This window comes from Trichomycterus rosablanca, chromosome 17 (assembly GCF_030014385.1).
Source record: "Trichomycterus rosablanca isolate fTriRos1 chromosome 17, fTriRos1.hap1, whole genome shotgun sequence".
In the NCBI taxonomy this organism is placed as follows: Eukaryota; Metazoa; Chordata; class Actinopteri; order Siluriformes; family Trichomycteridae; genus Trichomycterus; species Trichomycterus rosablanca.
In genome coordinates, this window is record NC_086004.1 from 7,723,208 (window position 1) to 7,744,642 (window position 21,435).

At 38.8% G+C, this 21,435-nt stretch overlaps 1 protein-coding gene across 3 annotated transcripts; it reads left to right on the forward strand.

Annotated features, from left to right (window-relative positions):
• The first annotated feature begins 6,566 nt into the window (after nucleotides 1-6,566).
• Nucleotides 6,567-20,064, forward strand: ist1 (IST1 factor associated with ESCRT-III). 3 transcript variants are annotated; one of them, XR_010015127.1, is made up of 11 exons: nucleotides 8,212-8,315; nucleotides 9,501-9,601; nucleotides 9,681-9,861; nucleotides 10,263-10,350; nucleotides 10,460-10,543; nucleotides 10,638-10,748; nucleotides 10,840-11,037; nucleotides 12,244-12,357; nucleotides 14,148-14,196; nucleotides 14,291-14,510; nucleotides 20,021-20,064. XR_010015127.1 is itself a non-coding variant. In XM_063012895.1 (10 exons), exons 2-10 carry the CDS (start codon nucleotides 9,514-9,516, stop codon nucleotides 14,455-14,457), a joined length of 1,080 nt encoding a protein of 359 aa, XP_062868965.1. In that variant the 5' UTR covers nucleotides 6,567-6,656; nucleotides 9,501-9,513; the 3' UTR covers nucleotides 14,458-17,620. The 3 variants fall into 3 exon arrangements, 2 of the variants coding, with proteins under 2 accessions (XP_062868965.1, XP_062868963.1); XM_063012895.1 differs by lacking the exons at nucleotides 8,212-8,315; nucleotides 20,021-20,064 and adding an exon at nucleotides 6,567-6,656 and having other exon boundaries at nucleotides 14,291-17,620; XM_063012893.1 differs by lacking the exon at nucleotides 20,021-20,064 and having other exon boundaries at nucleotides 14,291-17,620.
• Nucleotides 20,065-21,435: the final 1,371 nt, after the last annotated feature.

The window sequence follows — 21,435 nt, forward strand, 5'->3', positions numbered from 1 at the left end:
CTTTGTCTACAGTGACACATTTGGGCTAAACAGGAAAGATAGTTCCCCAATTAATTGTTACAAATTTGAAAGCATATCATTTATTTTATCCAGTTGATTTTGTACACCTGTTAGCAACTAATGTGGCTTTTAAGCTGTTAAGTTCACACATGAAGTTATGCAACCACTAAAACCCAATTACAAGTATTGGTATCAGAAGGTAAAACTACAGTATGTTGCATCTTTAACTGTTACAATACAAAATGTACAAAGATTAAAGATTAAACCTAATACTGACAAGACAAATTTTATTGATTTATGAAACTAGCTAATTTAATTGAAGTCCAATGTAACTTAACAATCCAACAAAAGTCTTTGGCACAGTGGCACAAGTGGATGCCCCCCAACAATGTAGGGGAATATAAGAGACCTATATTTCATCTTTTTTTTTGCAGTCATTGCCTGTAAGTACTCCAAAATGATAAAATGTTTAAATGTGTGGCACTCCGGTGATGGACTGGTGGTCTGTTCTGGGTGCGCTCCTTCATTGTGAGTGTAAGTAAGCATACAGTGTGTAACTGAAGTGTTCACAATAATAATACAGCTCTGTCAAACCAGTAAAATATAGAATGTCTCAGCAGTGCTAATGTCTTAATATGGTTGGCTATGTGTGAAGGTGTGGAGGTTGTACAATGTTTCTCCTTGCTGTCAAAGCTACAGCAAGTCCTACTGTCTGGTCAAGGAAACGAACATATGGGAATCCATACGGGAAATTCCAACTTCTGTCTTAATACTGAGGTGCATACATGGCTTTAAAAGATATCAGACTATCCATGTCAGAGAAGAAATAACCTGCAGCCTCGACCCAGATCGATAATGCTGATATGCAGTAGCAAGTCCCACTGGCTTTACTGAATGCTAAATGTTACATGCTGTTACTAGCTGTCTAGCTGTGGAGCACTGTGTATTAGCGGGATTCATGTATGAACGAGTGTCCAGTATTCTCAGTTTACTTGTCTCTTTGTAAAATTGGCCCTTCACATCATCTGCGAGTCACTGTGAGCATGGTCCAGCCATTAAAATATTTGACACTTAACGTCTGTCATTTATTGTTCTGGAGGTCACTACACGATCACCACAGACTTGTTTAAATTGTCTTAATGAATAAGTCAATTAAAGCCAAATGTGCACTTGTTTAGCCTGTTCAGTCATGTGTCTCCATATATAAAAATGGGGCAGACAATCAAAAATTGCCAATACACCTACTGTTATGTCAATACCTGGAGAAAGGCAGTGCAGACACAAATGAAGGAACTTTTCTTTGCTTCCTGTACAGTCTGGTACAGTGAGATTTGTATATCAAAATATTTCATGTTTAGTTATTTAAACAGTAGGTTGGCCAATCAAGGGCATTTGTGCTTTAAATGACCTAAAGGGTGCCAGATTCTTGACACTGTGTTGCATTCACAATCCAGACTTTTATACCCCATTCACAGATGTCAGACTTTAACTTAAAAGTGCTAAGATAAAAAATATGTTGTCACACCTAATTGTAATGTAGTTGCACCATGTACATTAGGAACAATTTGGATGTAACATCCCTTTTTGAAAGCTTCATCACAGCAGAACGTCAAAATGGCAATTATTTTAATCTCATTGGGCAAAAAATTAAATTACAATCTTTGAACAAGAGAACAACATCAAACATAAAACCAAAGTAACTCAGTACTAGGTTTTTACATAAAGAGGTGAGGGCACTTACATGGCCTAGCCATTCTGACTCTAATTCCAGTTTGCCAACATGAATCAGGAATGGGTTAAAACTGAATCACAGTTCCTTCACCATATACAGTATGTCTTGAAGCCTATATATAAACCTATATACAAGGCCTATATACAATGTCCTGGGTTTGATTCCCAGTTAGAGCGGCCCGCGTCCTTTCTGTGTGAAGTTTGCATGTTCTCCCTGTGTCTGCGTAGACTAATTGAAACTACTAAAAACTGAGCTAGGTGTGACTGTGTGGGTAAATGTGGATGTGTATGTTTGCCCTGGTGACCTGTCTGAGGTGTTTTCTAACTTTTGCCCAGTGAACTTGACCCACCACGACTCTGAATAGGTTAAAGCGATGGTAAAACAAACAAATTAATTTATATAAATTTATTCAGGTGGGACAGGTCGCCAGGACAGGGAAAACATGTGAACTCCACTAAATTTATGAGTATTGGCTGCTGGTAGCTTAAAGTTAACTATATTGTAGCTCATTTCACCCTCACTGCTGTGCGAGCCTGCATGTTGGAACACTGTGGCCTAGTTTTGTCAAAGCTTATTCGGCCCCTCAGGATTTTACAAAAAGGCAGGAGGTTAACTCCAGTAGCTGGAGTTTAAAAGATCATTCAAATTCTGTCTCCCCTCACTATCCTTTTCTCTTCCACCTTTTGACTGTTACCTGTCCATTGGCACATTACCCAAATGTGTACCTACTTCAATTTTGGTAAAAAATTTCCCTTTTGCAAAAAATAATCAATAAAAAACACAGTGCTGCATCTACTACTGCATTTCCACAGTGTACTTGCAGTAATTGTCTGAACCTACTCTTATACACATATATTGTTTTCTACAATTCATTTTATTTCAGTTTAATATTTTTATCAACTGCTTTATCCTGGTCGGGTCTGTGGTGTCCCCAGACAGGGAGCCAATTCATCACAGGGCCTTGGCCAAGATGCCCCACACACACATAATCAATCGTATAAATTCGTATAGACCTTGATGTTGTCTGCAAGTTTCCCAGGTCCTGAGGTGGCAAACAAGCCAAAATCACCATCTGTCCATCACTATGCCTGACAGCTGGTAAAAGGTATTTTGATGTGATGTTCTGTTTTTGGTTTTCTGCATAATGAACAAACATCTCCACGTTAGGCTCATCAGTCCAAACAAGGTTGTTTCTGAATTTTATAGTTCGTTCAGATTTTTTGGGAGAAAAGAGGATTTTTGCATCCACCCTTTGATTGAAGCCATACTTGTTGATTCTATTTTTTAATAGTGCTGTAATGAACATAAGCCTGTAGATCATGTGATGAAGCTCTTGGGTTTTACTTTATGTCTTAGAGCCTTAATAGTCTGATGTACTTTCTTCTTGGCACAAGGTAACACACTTGAGTGCTTAAGAATACCAAACTGCCAAAGGCATTGCTTGCACAGGGGTTGGTTGTCACACTTTTAGTTGATTAACTAAGCATGTGCATTTGATTAGTAATAAGTGGCCATTTTCTTAATAGTTGTGGAAGGAAGAAGGCATGTACTTCTGTACCACCTGGTTTCTATTGGTTTTCTTTTGGGAAAAATTGACTACACATTGAAATCTATTGTAATTTTGTTGTTGTTTGTTTGTTTATAAATAAGGTATAAAAGTTGATTAAGATACAATTGTTATTTAGGAATTGATAAAAAAAATGTAAGACTGAAGAAGTGTGTGTTTTGTACACAGCAAGTTTAATAAGTCCTGACCTGACCAAACCAAATGTTGCTTCGTTCCTATTCATTACAACAACAGAACTAAAAATGTGGGTGTACATACCCCGTCAGCATAAACTGACACATTGCTCCAGCTTGTAAAAGTAATTACTAACTAAATAATAAATAACTCTGCCATGAAACTATAGCTCAAGCAAAGTGGAAGTGGGTAAAAAGCACGGTAAGGTACATGAGACCCCCAGTGAGAAACAAAACATTTTAAGCGGAGTAAACTGGTGATCTCAGATCCCCAGTAGCCTTGTTACAGGGGTGCTAAATTAGTAAGCAGTAAGCACCACATGCAGAAAATAAAAAGCAGAACCTGAATAGCATGTGGGTTTTATTGGTTCAGAGTTGCTTCCATTGATCCCACTGCAGCACTTTGCTTCAGATTACTTTTCTAATAAACCTTACTTTCACAGCTCATAGCTCAGATATACAGTACCTGCTTTTAAATAAAAAGCAGATTATTTTGGACTGTGTGTTATCAGTGTGGAGGTTGCTGAGGGTGAAGATAATGGTACACTGTAAGACCAAATATATGTGTACACCTACACAAGAGCTTGACTGAAATCTCATTCCAAATCCATGGCGTAACACATTTAGTTGTGTTTTTTTAGTGGCTATAACAACCTCATTCTTTTCTGAAAAGACTTTACACATGACTATGGAATAAATCTGTGGGAGTCTGTGAGGTCAGGCACTGATGTTGGATGCTTTCTCTGAGCATCGACCAGATATTATTAGCCACTGTTGCAGCAGCAGGAAGGTTATTCTCCATGGGGTGTTCTCTTCTTTATATACAGTCAGTTGTATTTGCTAAGCCAGGCCTGCTAAGACTCGAACTGGAGAATTGAGACTTGTTAGTTGTGGGTTAGCAAATTAGGCTGCTGTGCCACTCAAGCACAAAAATGCAATTTGTAATAACAGTTTTAACATTCTGGGCACTAATAGTCTACAGATTAATCTATCTGTTTGGTGTAATGTCCTCCAAGGTCATTTATTCACCAAATAACAAAATGTCACAACTTGCCTCTCAGCACTTTGGCTGAATGCTGCCTTATCAGCTAAAATATCTGCTGACAGCATTAAGTCACTAAATGCAGTCCAAGTTCAATTGACCTTTCTTTTCTCACCATGAAAACATTTAATATCATTTTAATTGAGTTTGACACTGACAATAATATATGAGAAACAATCCATGTGTTGATTGCTAGACCTTCTTGCCTGAGCTCAATAATGCTTATTCAAATAATTGGACACACATTTCCAAAACACCTCAAACTCTTTTGGAACGTCTTTCTAAAAGGGTGGAGGTAGGAGTTGTATGTGGGAGGAATTCTGAAGTACAAGTTAGCCTATGCCAAAGGTTCATAGTCTACACTAAGAATTAGGGCTAGGAGGCTACAGTGCAGTGTGAAAAGAAGACCTTGTGCTTTTTTTTGTCCATTTGTTCAACAACAAACATCAGTCCAGCTTTAAGGTGCCATTTTTGAAGCAGGGGACTTTTTTTTACTGTGTGTTAGCCTCTATGCCAGTAAAGATGTAAAACCTGCTTGACAGTGGACAGTGTCACCTGTGTTCGAAAAGTTTATGGAAAACCTCTTAACCACGTTTTACCTAGAGCCTCTGCCTTAAATAAAAATACAACATGCAAAGTATTGCAAGCCGTCTATAAATGTATGACATATAAATGAATAAGGGACAGTGGTAGCTCAGTGGTTAGGGTACTAGACTGGTAATCAGAAGGATGCTGGTTCCAGCCCCACCATTGACAAGTTTCCACTGTTGGGCCCCTTAACCATCAATTGCTCGAATTGTATTTAGTGAGATTTGTAAAAGTGTCTGTTGAATGCTGCAAATGTAAATGTGTCCCAAGATCTGACCAAGGCCAGACATTAAACATCTGATTTAGGAAGTTACTTTACTTTATTGATAATCTGAACTTTATTGCCACCTAGTGTTGATTATTACATAAAACGTACGAATATCAGTTTCATATTATGTTATTGTAATATACTGTATGTAATGAAGCCAAAAAATAAGATTTTAAAAAAAAATTTAAATAAGAAAAATGTCCATGCTTGAAGCATCTACATACATCTTATGTATGTATTTTTTTCCAGAAAACAAACTAAAATGTGGACCCATCTGACAGCACATTTTCACTGTCTTTCGGTCCATCGGAGGTAACTTTAGGCTTGGAGAACTCGGTGACATTTCTGCTATAATGATGTATGGCTTTATCTTTTTATAACATCTGCCTCCCCTCTTCTCCCGATTTTTAGCACGTCCAGTTTTTACCCAAGTGCGTTATGCTTCCTCTCTACTGATGCTGATCTCCTCCCTGGTTGAGGAGAGCCGAGAGTGACACATGCCCCCTCCGACATGTGTGCAGTAGCCGACTGCATCTTTTTACCTGCACAAAGCGAGTTCATTTATGGATCAGCTTTGTGCACGGACAGCCACACCCTGATCAACGCATTATTCCTCGTCTCTGTGCAGACGCCATCAGTAAGCCAGCAGAGGTCATAATTGCATCAGTTATGCACCCCCCTTGAACAACAGCCAATCGTTGTTTGTGTAGGCGCCCAGCATTTCTGCTATAATGATGTATGGCTTTATCTTTTTATAACATCTGTCTCACAGCAAGAAGGTCCTGGGTTTGATCGCCAGGTGGGGTGGTCCGGTTTCTTTCTGTGTGGAGTTTGCATGTTCTCTCTGTGTCTGCGTGGGTTTTCTCCAGGAGCTCCAGTTTTTTCCCACAGTCCAAAAACATGCAGAATTGCCCTATAGGTGAATGGGTGTGTGTGTGTGTGTGTGTGTGTGTCTGCTCTGCACCTGCACTGGCACCTCACATGTCCTGGGTGTTATTCTGGTTTGCACCTAATATTTCCAGTTAACGCAGGACCCACCACGTTCCTGACCAGAAAAACATGCCACACAAAAACTCTCACAGGTAAATCTGAGCGCACCTGAAGGCACCATTAGCGCGCGGGAGTTTCCCCGGTGAGCTGTTGTTTCCATATAGACACCCGTGTGACGTCAGACGTCACGAGAGAAGTCGCGTTGAACGCGGAAGCGAATTCAGGAAAAGAAAGACTCGCATCGCCTCTTATTACAAAATAACAGAAGCTACTCGCTGTTAAGAGGGAATTAAAAGGTAAGTATGACAAGTTCACTTTATTTAAAAGTCAGTAACGTAAGTTTAGCAATGCGTGGGTTGTTTAACGGTGTTTTCATGTATAAAGTCGTATTTGTTTACTTTCTTCAGTTGACGTTGCTAGCAATAGTTAGCCAGCCGGTCTCCTCCTATAATGGGTTGCTATAATGAGTTTCCACCCGTTTTCCGACTAAATTTACTTATTTTAAAATATACATTAGGTCTAGAAAATAAAAATCGTTTAGAGAGTAGACTTGTATATTATTATATACAATTATGTTGTATATTATTTTTTTGCTTTAAGGCAAGTTTTAAAACCATAATAAATGTACAAAATATTCAGATATTAACAGATTTTGGTACATTAATGTTTTCTTGTTTTATTAAACATCTCGAGCATCTCGAGCATGTTTGATTTTGTTGGTAATCTACAGTAAAAAAAAAAACGTTACTGTACTGGTAGTTTATTGGTGAAAGCACTGGACTAGTAATTGAAGGTTGCTGGTTCAAGCCCCATCACTGCCAAGTTGCCACTGAGATTTGTATGTGTTTCATTTGGTAAATCATGGACATTCTGTAATTATGCACTAATTTTGTGTGGAGTGGGGCTGTGGTGTGGTGTGGAGTGGAGTGGGGCTGTGGTGTGGTGTGGTGTGGTGTGGTGTGGTGTGGAGTGGAGTGGAGTGGAGTGGTGCTGTGGTGTGGTGTGGTGTGGTGTGGTGTGGAGTGGAGTGGAGTGGGGCTGTGGTGTGGAGTGGAGTGGAGTGGGGCTGTGGTGTGGAGTGGAGTGGAGTGGGGCTGTGGTGTGGAGTGGAGTGGGGCTGTGGTGTGGAGTGGAGTGGGGCTGTGGTGTGGAGTGGAGTGGAGTGGGGCTGTGGTGTGGAGTGGAGTGGGGCTGTGGTGTGGAGTGGAGTGGGGCTGTGGTGTGGAGTGGAGTGGAGTGGAGTGGGGCTGTGGTGTGGAGTGGAGTGGGGCTGTGGTGTGGAGTGGAGTGGGGCTGTGGTGTGGTGTGGAGTGGAGTGGGGCTGTGGTGTGGAGTGGAGTGGAGTGGGGCTGTGGTGTGGAGTGGTGTGGAGTGGAGTGGGGGTGTGGAGTGGGGGTGTGGAGTGGGGCTGTGGTGTGGAGTGGAGTGGGGCTGTGGTGTGGTGTGGAGTGGAGTGGGGCTGTGGTGTGGAGTGGAGTGGAGTGGGGCTGTGGTGTGGAGTGGGGCTGTGGTGTGGAGTGGGGCTGTGGTGTGGAGTGGAGTGGGGGTGTGGAGTGGGGCTGTGGTGTGGTGTGGAGTGGGGCTGTGGTGGAGCCTTAAGAAAGGTATCGCTGGACAGAAAGATCGAAAACTCACTGCACTAGATTAATTTAAGTTAATTTAGGTTGAACAGATGTTGAAACACACCGTATCTTTAAGATTATACGGATAAGACGCTGATCTGTAAGGTGTGTATGTATGTAGTTACTGATTGGACAGCTGATCTGTCTGTTTGAACTGCTGTCCAATTCTAGTACAGGGGCGGGATTTGTCGGAATACAGGTTGAGCTACGCGTTTCCTGGTATCTGCCTTGCTATATGCTAACTTGTTTGTTTACATCTAGTTTCACAACCATTCTGAGTTATTTGTTTCCAAATGGTCAATTTTTAATCAGAATAAACAGTGATATAGAAACGTAAGTTTATTACGTATTTATTTGACAATTATTCGACAAGGTAGCCACTTATAAATAAATCGATAACTAGCCGTACTAGCGTTATGACTGGCCGTGTAGAAATAGGTGCTGCTATTTCATTTCTATTTTATCTTTACTCACATTTATGTTGCTACCAACTTGATCGTACTCCAAAAGTTTGTAATGCTGTAACCTATTGTTGACTATTAAATTATATGTTTAAATGCCAATGTCTACAGAAATTGTCTTCCAAACTTAGCATTGCCTCTTTAAAATCAAAACAAAACCCATTAAAATCTCACAAAAAACATCAGTTCTAATAATAATAATAGTAATAACAACAACAGTTATATGTCCCTTGATTTAATACTTTCTTGTGCCACCAATTGCTTAAGTCACAGCAATCAGTCCGTTTGGATATTTCTCTATAAAATATTTCTCTATAAAATATTTCTCTATAAAATCAGACCAGAACAGATTTTCTATCACATGTAGGTCAGAGTCGATTTGCTCTCTGGATATAACGTTGCCTCAACTATGCTTTACAGTAAGATGTACTTTGCTGTGCTGTGTTTGAACTTTTGGGCTGAACTTAAAGTGCTACATTTGGCGAAAATCAGTCATGGTATTAACATTAACATTTTCGGCATTTAGCAGAAACTTTTATCCAAAGCGACTTACAGTACCGTGAAAGCATATTTTTTAAGCAATTGAGGGTTAAGGGCCTTGCTCCATGGCCCAACAGAGGCAACCTAGCAGTGGTGGGGCTTAAACCAGCAACCTCGGAATTACTAGTCCAGTACTTTACCCACTAGGCTCCAACTGCCCTGTTACCATAAAACGTTAGTTTCCATTGCATCACAGTCTTCCAAATGTTTCTTCTCAAAGTGCCAAAGAGATTCAGTGTGGCAGTTTTTCAAAAGCAACTTTTCAATACAGTCCAGCCTTTTAAGATTGTTGTCACATGTACAGAAAGACTAATCTTAGCTAAAAAAAAAAAAGACTTAAGTTATTAAAAGCTGCCACTGGCCTTTTCCTGATTAATATCACACAATTGCACATTTACTCGCGCATCTTACTCACTTAGCTTCAACTTGTTTAGTAGGCTCAATAATATGTTGGATTTCTTCACGCTGTATAGAACACTTGCCATATGTTGTGCTTTTTGTGTCCTGTAATCTACAGTGATCTGTCCGTCATGCTTGGTGGTGGATTCAAAGCAGAGAGACTGCGGGTCAATCTCAGACTTGTCATCAATCGCCTTAAACTCCTAGAGAAGAAGAAAAGTAAGTCTTTTCTTAGCTAATTTTCTTAAGTTTATGTATTGTAGTCTATAGATAGTTACACTGGTGTTGTTGTTTGCAGCTGAACTAGCTCAAAAGTCACGGAAGGAGATTGCAGACTACTTGTCAGCAGGTAAAGATGAGCGAGCACGTATCAGGGTGGAGCACATCATCAGAGAAGATTATTTGGTGGAGGCCATGGAGATCCTGGAGTTATACTGTGATCTGTTGCTGGCACGCTTCGGCCTTATTCAGTCCATGAAGTAAGTTTTAGTAATAGGCAAATAATTAACTAACAATCTCCAATATTCTGCCACAATTCTCTTTCTCAGTGCTAATTTTTAAAGATGGATTCCTCTGAGAACTCATCTAGTTCTGAGTTTTTCTTGGTCCATTTGCATGCTCAACATGTTTAAAATCTACCCAACCAATTATTTATTTATATCTGCTGCTGTGTCACTGTTGCTCTGTTGCTTAGCTACCTAGCCAACCTTGAAATCAATCTGCTGTTTATATTTTAGTCATAACAGTGACAACTCATGCATAATATTGTTGTTTTGAGCTGTCTTTATTGATCCAAATATCGATACAAGACAAGCGTACTAACTAGTTGTTAGAATAGCTCAATTGGTGATGTTCCAAAACTAGTTTTTCTTTTTCACAGAGAACTTGACCCTGGTCTCCAGGAAGCAGTGTCCACACTCATCTGGGCTGCACCACGATTGCAGTCAGAAGTCTCAGAGCTCAAAATTGTGAGGAGCCTAAATCATGCTGTATTTTATGTTTGGTTGCTGATATATGTGAAGGTGAAATTTACTAGCATTTATTGTCCTTGACTCAATTCTGTTGTTTCTTTTTAAGGTTTCAGACCAGCTGTGTGCCAAATACAGCAAGGAGTACGGAAAGCTTTGTAGGACAAACCAGATTGGAACAGTCAATGATAGAGTAGGATTCCTCCAAAGATCTGCTTGATTGTTCACTGTGGATATACAACACAATTTAATTCAGACTTTTTTTTATTCCTTGTATATTTTCCCAGCTAATGCACAAACTAAGTGTGGAGGCCCCACCCAAGATCCTGGTGGAGCGTTACCTTATTGAAATAGCCAAAAACTACAATGTTCCATATGAACCTGATGCTATGGTCCGGGTAAGGCTTCCACTTTGGAGTTGTGGTCATTTTCATATCTTGTTTTGTATTTAACTTAGCTGACTTCCTGTGCTTCATTTTGCCTTTACAGCCAGAAGTGTGTCAAGGGGAGGAGGCCGACCTCATCGATGTGGATAGTGACTTCAAAAAGTTTGGCGGTGGAGGCGGAGGTGGAGGTGGAGGAGGCTTTACTGCACCTGCTGCTGCTGTGGCGATGCCTATGCCTATGCCTATGCCTATGTCCATGCCAACACCCTCAGCCTTTAACTATCCTGTACCCAAAGGAGCTGTAAGATAGTCCTCTCTTGCAGTCATCAGTAATCATATGTTAAATCTAGTAGCAGGGCTCTAGACTAACTTTTTGCACTGGTTGCACTGGTGCGCCTAACTTTTTTTCTTAGGTGCACCAGCACAAAAGTTAGGTGCACCCAAATTTTCGACCGCACCGCATTTAACACTGCAGTTTTACAGGTTCACTTTTTGACTTGTAAATGATTAACTAACAATCTGGTCAACATAAAGTTCTTTATTTGAAGCACAATTCTACAAGAAAGGTAACTTACTGAAAAAGTGAAATAAAAAGAAAATCTGAATTAACAGTGCAAGTGTTTTAAGGGCTTCAAACTGCACATCTCATTTAATGATAAGAATATTACATATGGTTAATGCAGTAACGAGACGCATATTATTGACATAGGCTACATGACATTATTACATTTTTAGTCAGTTTGCTGCTGATATTTTTAAAGTGCCCTAAAAAAAAGATGAACTTTGTGATATGACGCGGTAAAAGTGACCCGGACAGAACTAACAACGTTTAACATGAAATATAAACAGCACACGTGAAGTAAATCCAGCTAAACACAGATACATGTGGAGCTGTTAGACTGGATTTGATGGTTATTTCACACAGATGTTTGTTTGTATCGTGGAACTTTAATGATGTTTCATCTCTCGAGTCGAGCGCTGATCAAATCGGTTATTTGCGCCGAGAGTCGCGGTGAAAGCGAAGCGCAAAACTCTTCTCACGTCAATGAACTAAAGAAAACAACAACTGAGACAAACACGTCACGTCTTCTAATCACCGATATTTGATTAATGTTTTTACATTAAAACCAACATCTGTAACAGCAGCACAGATGCTCACACATATTCTACACACTCCACCATGATATTACCACTCTTAACTTTCGCTGTGTAACGCCCACCGTTGATGATGCTGGTCCCGCCCTTCACTATCTCTGATTGGTTTAGACATATGGATATGATTAGATATGATTAGATATGGATCTAATGTGTGTCTGTTATTGCACCGGAGACTTTCAGAGTCACAGAGACTTTTTTCCCCTCGAACGGCTGGTCGCACCGGTGCGACCTCAGATTTTTTTCAGTCGCACCATTGAGAAATTAGGTCGCATGTGCGACCAAATTGGTCGCACCCTAGAGCCCTGAGTAGACTAAAAAGCTATTTAATTAACTTGTGTTTTGTTTGTAGGAGCCTTTCAATAGTCCTATTGGCACCTATGACGGTGGCTTTAGCAACTTCCAGCCTCCGGTGAGAGGAGGGCAGCCCCCTCAGCTTCCCAGCTGCCCCCCAACCTACGAGTCTGTAAGTTCAAGTGCCCCTGTCCCTGCCCCCCAACCCTTCCAGGCAGAGTTGGATGACCTGTTCACCTTTCAGGAAAGAGGAGTTTGTTCTAGATTATATCCACTGTTGCTTGGGCCTGTTGCTCTGCTTTATTATTGTCCTTACTCAAAGAGTGAAAGGAATTTGTAGACTAATCCGTAGGATTTATATACACTGATGAGCCAAAACATTAGAACCACCTGTAAATGTGCATTGTTGTTTGGTAACAGTTGTACAAGTCAAGTTCAGAGATATTGTCAGCATAAAGACCTCAATAATGGCCAGATGACTGGGTCAAAGAATTGCTGAAACAACAGGGGGTGCTTACAGACAGCTGTGGTTATTATCCACCAACGCTGGTCTTAAGAGGGACAAGGTGTCCAAGTCTGGGCACGCAGACATCACAACTATACATCTGAGCTACGGAAGGAGGTCAGCTGGTTCATCCATTCCTATCTGCTTTTGAATGGGCGCATGTGCATCTTTTCTTGCTAAGAGGTGTCACCAGGATTCATTGCTGGAAGATCCACCTTACAATGTACACAACTTGAAGGACCTGCTGTTAATGGCCTGGTACCAGTCTTGTGGAATCCATGTCTTGGCAGTTCTGAGCTGTTTTGAAAGCATATTAGGTGGACGGTCTTAATGTTTTAGCTCATTGGTGTATGTGGTGTTCAAAAATGTAAAAAGTCTTTTTTGGGATGAAAAGTTTATATATAAAATGGAACAATTACATTATGTTACTTTTTGCGGAATAACTGACTGACAAAATATGGTGGCTGTTTTAGGATTGTGCAATTCAAAGCAGTGCATTCCATTCCAATGGCAGCTCTCTTATAAGCTGCAACATTCAAAGGTAGCTGTCTCATTCATCAGCATTTTAAACAAACACTGGTCGACATTCAGTCTGATTTTCAGTGAACATGCTGTTTTTCTTAGGTAAGTCAAATGAAAAGATGGTTCTTACCCCTTACTCCTGTTAGAGCAGGTGTCTACTAAAAGTAAGCATTTGTATAATAAAATAAACATTTTGCAAAAAGCCCCAGGCTAAAAGCAACACCACTATACTTTATTTAAGCTCCTGTTGTCTTTAATAAGTCAAATAATAACCCATGTTATTGAACTAAGTGGGTAGCACTGTCACCTCACAGCAAGAAGGTCCTGGGTTCGATCCCCAGGTGGGGCGGCCCGGGATCCTGTGTGGAGTTTGCATGTTCTCCTCGTGTCTGCGTGGGTTTCCTCCGAGTGCTCCGGTTTCCTCCCACATTCCAAAGAAATGCAGGTTAATTGGAGACACTAAAATTGTCCATGACTGTGTTCGATATAACCTTGAGAAGTGATGAACCTTGTGTCATGAGTAACTACTGTTCCTGTCATGAATCTTACCAAAAGTGTGAAACATGACGTTAAAATCCTAATAAACAAACAAACAATAACCCATGTTCTTACAACGCACTACATGGCCAAGTAGCATTGGACAGCTGCCTTCTGATTGGGACAGCCCTTTTTACTTAAGTGGAGCAAATGTGGCACTAAAATGGTGCCTAGCTATGATGCTGCTATAGGACTAGAATGCACTGTTTGTCTTTTTCCTATAAACGTGTTTAAAAGCAAGTCTCCAGGTGAACGGTGTTTGTTGCTAATAATAAGCTTTTCCATGTCGGCTATTAACACACTAACACTAATGGCTATTAAACGTAGCATTCAGTACAGTAGCATAGATTTGACATGTTTTTCATTCATTTATTTATGTATTTTTACATATTTTGAAGATTGATGACATGGCAATCAATTCACCTGTTCCTTCCCAGGTTGTCCCAGGTATGTTTTATCATTATCCTAAACATTATACTGATTCCTCACATGATCCCGTTATCGTTCCCTGCAACCTACTGATTGGGCTTTCTCTCGACAGGCCCTGAGCCTTCTGCTAAGATCTACGATAACAACATGCTTCCAGAGCTGCCCTCCGTTCCTGATACACTCCCCAACTCTTCTCTGGGTGGAAACAGCGCCACTACCGATGACATTGACTTTGATGACCTGTCACGGCGCTTTGAAGAGCTGAAGAAGAAGACCTAAATGCTAAGCTTGCCTGCCGTGTGTGCTGTTGGTGGATTCAGGAGAAGGAACTGGTTAGATAGCTATCCAAATCTTTCTTATAACTACAGACATCTGTGTTCAATTTACCTCGTGCAAAGAAAACCCTGATGTCTTTCTGGTGGAGGTTCAGTATTTTAATCTAAACATTGCAGCATAAAGGATTTGATGGAATTTGTGCCCAGGTAGATTTGGACAAAATGACTCGGCCTTTTCATTAAACTGTTACTATAATAGAAACATGTACTCCCTTTTTTTAAGCACTTTGACTGTATGGCCTTTCTAACAAAGACATTGATATAGTCATCTGTTATGTAATATAGCTGAACATTGAGGTTTCAAAGATGAAATTGCCATTTATTTGTTTAAGTGAGAGAATTTGACCTGTCAAAAGCGAATTACCCTAAGCGACCTAATGCATATGATTAAATGATTGTACACATTACTGTATAACTCATAACCCTGTTTCATTTCAACTTTATTCAACCATATAGCAAAATCCTGGTGAGGACTGCATTATGCACAATCCCAGAGCAAAACCAATAAGAGCTGCCATTGTTTTCATTGAAGTACAGCTGAATTTTGACCAACCATAGTTGTAGACCCACCCACAATCCCAAACCACAACCTGCCTTTGAAATAAGTGTGAGTACAGAATGCCTACATTTTAATTGCAAGTGAAGTACTACCACTCAGAGATGTTGTAACCATAGTAATAGAGCTTCATAGTAGATGCCCAGTTTTCTCAGCCACCACTGAGCCACTTTCCCAAAATAAAACCCACCAGTTGTCTCATTGTTGTAATCACAGAAACAGCGCTGATTTGTGCTCACGCACTTTGGCAACCCAGTGCACTAATACATTACCCACAATCCCAAGGTTAAATCCACTGACAGGATGTACTTGTCCATGAGTTATGAGTTCATGATTCATCCTGTTGTTTCCAAAATTGTTTAAAAATGATATATTAGTGACTGGAACCAAAAATTGGTGGAACTCTTATGTGTAGTTCATTTCATAGTGACATAAGTGGGTGATTTTTATTACAAAATAACAGTGTGGTTGAATTAAATAGAAAGAGATACTGCTGGTTCCGGTGTGCGTTTCAGTCGTCAGTTGTTGTTTTGAATATCTAAAGTACAGACCAGTTTAACCTGTTGCTGTAATTACACAGTGTTAAGGTGGAGACTTACCCAGATTCATCATTAGTCAGCAGGGCTTATCTGATGTCATGTTTAAATGTCTGTTGAATGACGTAGCTACCATTTATAGAGGGCAGTCACACACATATTTTTGTGATTAGTTGTCCACCCAAAGAAACCAAATTTCCAAAAAATAACACATATTTTAGCCTTAGCTTTAAAGATATCACGCTGTTGTATTACAGATTTCCTACATTTCTTAATCTGCCTTTACCCTGACAAAGCATGCTTGAAAATAATTGTAGTTTTCTTAAAAAATTCAGTACTGAACAGGCTAAGATAAGCTTGCTAGTCAAAAAGCTCTTTTTGACCACATTAGTGTAGTTATTTTATGCCACACTGAACTGCTTCTATCTGTGATTGTAACAGTCCTCTCATTCATGATTTAAATAATTTAAAAGCATAAAACAATTCTTTCTGTTTGGGTTAGAATGGCTGTGCTCTAATTTTTAATGAGTATGTAAACAGTCAGCTGGCTCATGCGCACTGAGGGTGGGTGAGGGTGAGACACAAATCAGCACTTTTTGAGATCTGTAGCTCAGTTTTCAAATGAAATCAAACTTCAACTTTTTTGGCATTCCTAACCACCACATTAATTAATGGGAGTTAGGCTCTTTTCCTATTTGGTATAGTTTACTAAATGAGCAAATAAAAATTCTCTCTTAGTTTTAAAGCCTTAATTAGTGTGTAATTTGGGTGTAGAATAAAGGGTGAGAATGCAGAGAGATTCATTAAGACTGATTTAGGTTCTGCCCACTATCCAAGTCCCATATAAACACATTTTATACAAGTACTAATGTCAAACATGCATTGACTTCACTTTAGTCCTTATTATTTTTAGTGTGGCATTTTTCCTTATACACACCTACAGCTAGAAGTAAAATAACTAAAACTGAAAACTAAACTTACAATGCAACACTAAATACTAAACATACTAAAAGTAAACAATTTATATTAAATGTTAAAATGAAAAAAAAATCTGAACTATATACTGACTCTCAGTGACATCTCTGGTAGTTGTATTATTTCTGTAGTTATGACATCTTCTGTGGCTATTTGTACATTCATAGTTTTGAGATCATAAAGTATGTTTTTTTAAGACTTTAAGGCCAAATTGCTCTTCCCCAGTTTAGATAGGATGAAATTTGCTTAGTGGTGGAGCTACTAGCATTTCATACATAAGTCATTGGCTTATGATCCTGTGGCATTTTTTACTAAAATGTTTTTGAAAAATAATAATGCTTTCAATTTTCAAGTTTTCCAAATACGGCATTACAACAGCTTTTATTTAATTACAAAATAACCCAACATGATTGTTGCCATTCAAAGAGAAAAAGTGTGCATTACAAATAGTATGGCAAGCTATTATTTCATATTCTTACACTCCTTTTGATATATTTTTCATTTCCTTGGCTGGCCGCCTTGTCTCTCTGGGACATGACTACATGGATAAAAGTATTAGGACACCCCTTTGAATTTCAATTTTTTAATTCATGCTCTTTAGATTAAATAGGCACAAATTCCCATATACATACTTTTGTTTTGTGAGAGACCTTCACAGAAGAGTGGCTGCTATTGTTATAGCTGAAAGAATCACGTAGAGGTCACTCTATTTTAGTACCATTTGTTTTTTAAATGGGATGTCCAACAAGAGTCAGGTGTCCAAATACTTTTGACCATATAGTGTGTGTGTATTTTTGTTTATGTTATTGTTATTTTCTCTGTGCTCTAATAATCAACTTCTGAATAGTGTTTATTGTCCTACTTTATTTTTGAATTTTTGTTTTCTAAAATTGAAGCCTGTAACACTACTGTGCTGCCTTGTTTCTCCTTAAGATCAGTTACAGGAGCAATATAGGGGATTTAAGGATGCTTTGAATTAGTTTCAATATATGGTGAAGACATATCTGATGATCACATAATAAAATATGTTTGCTCATGAATTTGATCACCCTTCATTCTTTTGTTTCCATGAACTGTTACATCTTGCCTGATTTTGTGATGGGTGATGGGTCTGGTGCCACCTGTAAACAAACACCAGGCACAAAGCAGGAAAACGAGTTTGTTGCTCTTACTTATGCATAGTTGTAATTTGGAGTAACAATCTATTCAGATTTGGAAAAGTGGAACATAATCTAACATAGCTGACAGTTCCACTTACTTAAAACCATCTAGCTTGGCACCTGCAAGGTTGCAAATATGCTCTTTATTAAAAAAAAAAACCTAATATTGGCACAATCAAGTTAAAGTGCACTAATTTATACACTAGTCCTCTACCAGAGAAATCCGGAGTACTAGTGATTCTGCTGACCTGGTGTGTCAGGATAAATAAAAATATCATTTTTTTTAAAGCTGCAACAACTCTGTCTGGTTTAGCTGCCCACATAAGCAGGGAAGAACCTGGCCATGCCACTTAAACCCTGATATGAGAACTCGAAAATTTAAAATCTGTAAACTCTGGTGGTAGAAAAAATCATTTAGCTTTGACCCAACAGGGTGTTTAAATTGATCACTGGACTCAAAATCAGATATAAGGCATTTATTTCTGAATGTTTGATACAGAGGTACATTAGTGCTCACCATGAGCAGAAACATAAACCGATCTGGTCACATGCGACCTTCGGAGCTATTATTAATAAGAATCGGAGTATTTATAACGATACATTTAAAACAAAAAATACCACACACTCCCCTAAATATTGTCTGCTGTTGTCGACATAGAAACTGTGGAAATGTTGAAAATTTCTGCAACAGTAAAATCAAAAATAGACATAAAAACCAGCAACGATGAAAAACGGTCCAACTATGCCAAATTTCTGACTTGCCACAGAGGGAAAATATAAAGTGTAATTATATTAAAATCCAGTGTTCCTGAAAAACAGAACTAAGAAGTGATGCAGTATTTAACATAATATATAAACATTCTAGGCTTAAATAGATTTAAACTTTTGTACAATTGTTACATTTTACTAAAGCTAAATATATAGTAAATATACAGGTACATGTTGTGTAACTGGACAGTTATACAATGTATTGAAGCATTAGAATAACTTTAATTCCTGAGTTGTTTAACTCCTGAATCAAAACGTACAAGATACACTATAACCTGGTTCATTAATCAGTTTTTTGGTTCAATCAAATTCTCTGTGCTGTAGGTAATCCAAAATGTTAACTGTATCACTGTCCACTTACTTACAGACTTATGTCATTCTGCAGTAAACAATAAATAATATCATTTAGGAGGTAGAGAGAAATTTATAGAAAATTCATATTGTACAAAAATAGAACCACCACCCTTAGTTTACTTCAGCTCAGGATTTTTGGCTTGGTTGTTTTCATGTCATCAAAAAAAAGTTCTTCAGCTTGGTTCCGGTGCTGAATGTATTAGTGCATCTCACGTCCAGTAAATGTCTCACATTTTTCCTTTTGTTCTGCAAGAAGAAACACTCAATTCAGTAAGACAATGAACTTACTTGTTCAAGACAGAAACAATATAGATAAATAGGGATTCTATATTTTTTTCCCTGGTTAGTGCTCCCTTTAAAGGTGAAAAAGTCTGTTGAACTACAGCCTTACCCCCAATTTTTAATGCATTAAAAAGGATTAGGGTTCTATCGCAACACAATGGATGACAACCTTTCAGCTCTCACTGCTGCTGACTGGACCTTAAACCCACCCATAAACACTTATGAACCTATGAATACACCTCAATCTGATTTATATAAAAATAATATGAAATAAACAATAAATCATAATGACTTCACTGGGTCTGTGGCTTAAATATTTCTTAGCTCGCAACAGTTCTTTGTAAGAACAGTTGTACGAATTGAGAGTACAAGCTTCATTTTATGATGCAGTTACAGTTTTCCAGCACCAGATCATTAAATTACAATGTAAATGATCCACAAAAATCTACCATGAAAGCACTGGAATTGCAAACATTATATAATATTATATAAACCTCTGATTCTATTTTAAAACCTTGATTCGGTGAAAATGTTCTCAATCATGAAATTGTAGCATACCCAATTCAAGTCAACTGTTAGCTCAAATTTATGACCTACTTCAGTCCTGGACACCTCCCATCCTGCACAGTTTAAATGTTTCCCTACATCCAATAAAGATGAAACATCTAATTGATCACCAAATTGATTTTCTTACCATCTAGCAAGATCTCAACCTCCTCACTGTCATCTATGTTCACTGGCCTCAGGACAAGGGCAAAGAAGATAGCCAGACCAACAATCTGCCAATTCAAAAACACTTTGTTACACAACATTCACCAGAACTAGTAGTACAATTTTATTTGATAGAATTTCTGTCATTTTCTTGCTTACCTTCAGAGGCTGAATGATGAAAATACTCTGGAATAGGGACAGTGTGAGGGTGATGACCCACCGAATGGAAGACTCCTTTCCATACTGGAAGCCATAGAGCAGGGTGAAGAAGGTACAGATACCGCTGATAGTAACAAGAAGAGCCCAGCCAATGAACACAAACCACCAGGGCAGCTTGCAGCCAGGTTTTTTCTTCTTTTGCTCTTCTGGAGAAGGTGCAATGCTAAAAAGTGGAAATATATGAATAGATGTTATCCAAGGAATGAGCACTAACATACAGCAGTCAGAATACATAACCAGGAAATTAATCCTATCTACTTTGTCTAATCTTATATTTATTGGTGTGTTCTTCTTTGATAGCTGCTAATCAGGTTACTAATTACTAATGAATTTATTAATTAGGATTACTAATTAATCTTTAAAATTAGCTTAGTCAGGCACAAATATTGTTTCTAAGACATGTTTATGTCCTCTGAAGTGAACTCTTCTAGAAATCTGATACCACTAATAAATAAAGCAGAAATCTCACATCTGAATCGGGTTGCTGTTGGTCACCATCTCGGTCTTCTTAAGCATCATGTTCACAGTGTTCTTGGCAAGTTCCAGATCCTCTGGGTGAGGGGACACTTTATCTCCACCACGCTCAAACATCAGAGATAGATGACACAGAGAGTAATAGACAAATCGACTACAGTAAGCCCAGTGCTGGTCCCCATCTGTCTGAGCTATGTGGACACAGAGTTAAAAGTCAAAAGTTTACATTCGTTTGTAGTGGAATTGTAATTATAGCCTGTCCAATCTATACCAATTTTGGTATAAAATGAAAAACAAAGTAAGCAGGAGAATGGATAAGTTTGATGATTACCTTGCATAAGGCTGACAAAGTCATGCATTTGGTTTAGAGCTGAAAACAGGTCTGCAGTGGTCTCCGGATTTTGCTGCATTGGCGTCACCTGATTTTTAGGGCTCTTGCTCAGATGATTAATAATGTCCTGGGAATCCTGGATGAAGAAAAATCAGAAGGTATGTAAGATATCTTTAAACCTTAAATGGCAAAAATTATTTTACAACGTATTATTTTGTATGCTTTTTAAAATAATAATAATAAAAATATTATTGATAATAATAAATATATCAACTTGCAAAATATATGTAAAATATATGAACTTGGTTTAACCTTAAGAACAGACTGCATGTTAGCAGCAGGAGGTTGGCTGCTAGTTTCCGACTTAAACTTTTCTTTATTAGGGATGCGAGGTGTGATGCTGCGGAATATGGTGACAATGAGGATGTTGATGGGGAACATGAGCAAGGCACTCTCGACCGCAACCATGATCTGATGCCATGTGAGTTCAAATGTTCCTGTAAAAAAAAAAAAAATACAGTTTTACTTGTATAGCTTAAAAAGAAAAAGATGCTTC

Excerpts from the sequence above, each read along its gene's own strand:
- ist1 (XM_063012893.1), top strand. The coding sequence starts at position 8,218 with ATGCTAACTTGTTTGTTTACATCTAGTTTCACAACCATTCTGAGTTAT. Across the intron at positions 10,544-10,637 it reads TTGGAACAGTCAATGATAGA|CTAATGCACAAACTAAGTGT; the intron begins GTAGGATTCCTC and ends ATATTTTCCCAG. Across the intron at positions 11,038-12,243 it reads ATCCTGTACCCAAAGGAGCT|GAGCCTTTCAATAGTCCTAT; the intron begins GTAAGATAGTCC and ends TTTTGTTTGTAG.